At 43.5% G+C, this 3,735-nt stretch overlaps 1 protein-coding gene across 2 annotated transcripts in view; it reads left to right on the top strand.

Moving 5' to 3' along the window:
- Nucleotides 1-2,237, top strand: part of ACVR2A (activin A receptor, type IIA) — a 62,145-nt gene extending 59,908 nt beyond the window's left edge. For both annotated transcript variants that reach the window (XM_010005593.1, XM_010005594.1), the window contains exons 10-11: nucleotides 618-748; nucleotides 1,646-2,237. In XM_010005593.1, coding sequence (XP_010003895.1) covers nucleotides 618-748; nucleotides 1,646-1,840 — 326 coding nt within the window. In that variant the 3' untranslated portion in view covers nucleotides 1,841-2,237. The remainder of the gene's footprint in view (nucleotides 1-617; nucleotides 749-1,645) is intronic.
- Nucleotides 2,238-3,735: the final 1,498 nt, after the last annotated feature.

Here is a 3,735-nt window from a genome sequence, read left to right as displayed (position 1 = left end):
TGCTGAAGTGTGTTGGAGGGCTCTCTGGCACCTGAGGCTGTCATTCCAAAAAGCAGAGGAGACCTCAGTGGAGGAAGGCAGCCTTCCTGAACCACAGCTCTCTCTAGCTACAAGTTTTTCTTTCTGCAAACACGTGGCTGTTTTCTCCAGCAGGTCCCTGCTCCGTTTTGTTGGTCTCACCTGTTCATTTCTTCATCTTCTCCTTCCTCCTCTTTTGAAACTCCTGATCTGACAGCACAAAATACAGATTGCAGTAACATAAAATTATATCACCTACAGCTGTGTAATATATAGTTCAGCCTACCAAGCTTGTCTTTCTGATTCCTTCAATGATCCCAGGGCCTCCTTTTCCACATGGGTTTTGAAGCTTTCAGTTGCAAGGGAGCTGGGCTGGGAGCTGTGCTCAGCCACCAGGCCCAGGAGAGCCAACTTGCCCCTCCTGAGAATCCCACTGCTGCTTAATTAACATCTTCATCACCCCTTGCTGCTGACCTGGCATAGGATGAGCTTTGAATGGCAGCAGAAAGTAAACTGCATTTCCCACACACCAGTGTTACTTTTTTCCCCCTTTCTTTTAAAGGAAAAATGGTGATTTAACTTACTGTTTTGACCTACAGGCCCAGTAGATGAGTACATGTTGCCATTTGAAGAAGAAATTGGCCAACACCCCTCCCTTGAAGACATGCAGGAAGTTGTAGTTCACAAAAAGAAGAGACCTGTTCTAAGAGAGTGTTGGCAGAAACATTCTGTAAGTAGCTGTGCAACCAACTTCGTCAAAGTTCTGTCACCATTTGAATTCCAGATGTTGTTAAATCTGTGTTGTGTTCATAAACAATAAGACTTTTAGGAAAAGTTTAAGAATTCTATCAGGAATTAAGTGGACTGCAGTCTAGTATGTTCTTAATCTTAAAATATTCTTTCTCGTCCTGAGTGATTTGAAAGCCAGTGATCTTTTTTCTTGGTGAAAGAAGAGATTCTTGAGAGTTACTTGTCAATGCAGATGTTTAAAATATATTTAAGAAACAATAGCCTTGATTTACTAGAGGAAGGCTAGAAACTGAGCATAGTAACATAGGGTAAGCTGTGATGGATGGGAAATTCCTGGAAGCAGTTAGGGAGAGACATGGAGTGCTTTCCTGGTCTGGTTCCTAGCACTGCTTTTTTGTGGTGTTTTCAAGAACTGGGTTGTTAGAAACAATAGGTGACACTGTCAGTCTGCAGGAAAAAGGAGTGTGTGTCACCATCTGCTCCTTGGAATTAGCATATTGCTGCTTTAGCTCCCTGTGCCTTCGGAGGAAAGTCAGCTGCTGGCACACAGAAATGCCCCTTTGTCCTGCTGGATTTTGCATTGAAGTTTCATTTGATCACTGAAGAACTTAATCCCTTTTCGTGTGAGATGTTTTAAAACACCACAATGACTTTACCAGCAGAGCCCAACAGCCAGCGGGGAAGGGTTTTGTGCGCGAGGCCCCATATGACACACCAGGTTTACAGCAGAGCTTCCTGGGTGACAGAAGGGCTAAGATTGGGCAAGAGTGCCTTAAACTGCAGGTTGTGGGTAGAATTCCTAGGTGAGCCCAGGTTGCCAAGCCTGCCTGCTAACCGTGTGTGCTGTGCTCTGGCCCGTGGCTGTGTTTGCCGGCAGGGAATGGCGATGCTGTGCGAGACCATCGAGGAGTGCTGGGATCACGACGCGGAGGCCAGGCTGTCTGCGGGCTGCGTGGAGGAGCGGATCCTTCAGATGCAAAAATTAACTAACATTATAACCACAGAGGACATCGTGACTGTGGTCACAATGGTGACAAACGTTGACTTTCCTCCCAAAGAATCCAGTCTATGATAGTTGCACTGGTCACGTCACTGACCACCTGGACTCTTCACTGGAGCTGCTAACGCTGCCGGGACTGCTGCCGGCATCACTGGGTTTGGTGTGAAAAGAACGGTAAGTCTCACTGGAGCATCATCAAGAGGTGGTTTTCCTTGGTTTCCCCCCTTCCTCCTCCCGAACGTGGATCCATGAGACTTTTTGCATTCCCTGCTTACACCTGAAGGACACGTGACTGAGAGAGGATCCCGTGCTGTTAAGGAACTTATATGAAGAATATGGACCTGTACTGTCTAATCAAGCGTTTTAAAAACTGACGTCAGATTTCTTAATACTTGTCAGAAGAGACTAATTCCTTAAATGAACTACTGTTATTTTTTTTAAATCAAACATTTCATTTCAGATTTAAAAAAAAAGGGTAACTTGTTTTTATTGCATTTGCTGTTGTTTATAAAAATGACTATTGTAATGCCAATATGACACAGCTTGTGAATGTTTAGTGTGCTGCTGTTCAGTGTACATAAACAAAAGTAATCAAGTGGGATATAGCAAAGAGGCTTCCAAGTATTACTTAACCTCCCTCAACAAGGTATACCTCAGTTCCACCTCTGCTAAATTATGAGATTGACAACACTAACAAAATTGGAATAATAAATTGATCCATGTTTTGTAAATGATGTATTTCAAATTCACTGTGTTATTTAAAAAGGGTAAGCTATGCTTCATGCCAACAGTAAATGGCCATTCCTAAAGCAGTGTTTTTAGCCTTTTCTTGTACTAGCTTGTTGTGTATAAAAAAAAAAGTGCTGTTTATTGAAACAAAGTTTTCCTTCCTGTTTTAGTTGAAACCTTTTCTCTTACCTCCATTTCCCAGAGTATCTCATACATTTATTTAACTGAATACTATTTAGGTTTGCTGTGTCTGAGGAATATTTGAGAACTTAAGCATGACTTTTTTTTTTAATTTTCTGTGAGCTATGACACTGGAAAGCTCTGAATTCTTTTTTTTTAAAGTCTTTTTTTTTTTTTTTTTTCCTATTTATGTTTGTGCAAAGGTCTGCCTAGCCTGTTCTGTTTCACTAAGCAGTATGCAGTGGGTTCTGTATGACTGTTCAGGATCACCTCAGGAAGCTCCGTTACCCTGAATTCCTTCCTCTCTGCTTGGAGACTTTGCAGCTCCGCTCTCCTCAACGCTTGGTGCCATCTCATCCGACTCCTGCTCCACCTCTGTGACACGTGGGGTTGTCCTGCAGTCACACACAAGGTTCTAGCCACAGATGGCAGGTGAAAAACGCTACAAATGTCAGGGATGATTGAGTTAGGCTTACAACTTAAAATATGCAATGACCATTTAGAGGTAACGAATACCAATGTCCATAGCACAGACTTGCCAAAAATGAGGAACAACATGGCAGTTGCTGTCACAGCTCCAACACCCTTTTCCAGTTTAGGAAGTCATGCCTTACATTCAGATTGCAGAGTGACTGGGTAGGTATGTGCCAAAGTGCTTCTCAGGAGTGCTGTTTCACTGCATTGATTTGATCCATTACACAAACTTTAAACAAACTTTCTAAACCTCTGGAGTGCAGAACAGCCAGTAGCTAGTCGAGCAGTCCGCTGTGCATCTCATCACCCTTTGGTTTTCATACCATCCAGCCACTGTCTTTGAAAGGAGCTTTTAATGTTGCAATTAGGAGCTCACTGTGAATGTTATCTTGAAACCTGATCTCTACAGCCACAGTTGTACTGTGGCTCTGGGAACAATAAGAGACATTACAGATAAACAAGATCCAGGTCAAGCTGCTCTTGCCAGGGAGAGGAAGACAGGTCTGAGGCACCACCGAGAGTTGTCTTGCTGTTCCTCACCCCCATGCCTCAGGTCCCAGGCAGCTGGAAGGAAGAGCCCTGCT

Source organism: Chaetura pelagica, unplaced genomic scaffold (genome assembly GCF_000747805.2).
Source record: "Chaetura pelagica isolate M959 unplaced genomic scaffold, ChaPel_1.0 scaffold689, whole genome shotgun sequence".
NCBI classification, from domain to species: Eukaryota; Metazoa; Chordata; class Aves; order Apodiformes; family Apodidae; genus Chaetura; species Chaetura pelagica.
Note: the sequence above shows the minus strand (reverse complement) of the source record. Positions and strands in the feature narration are given on the sequence as shown.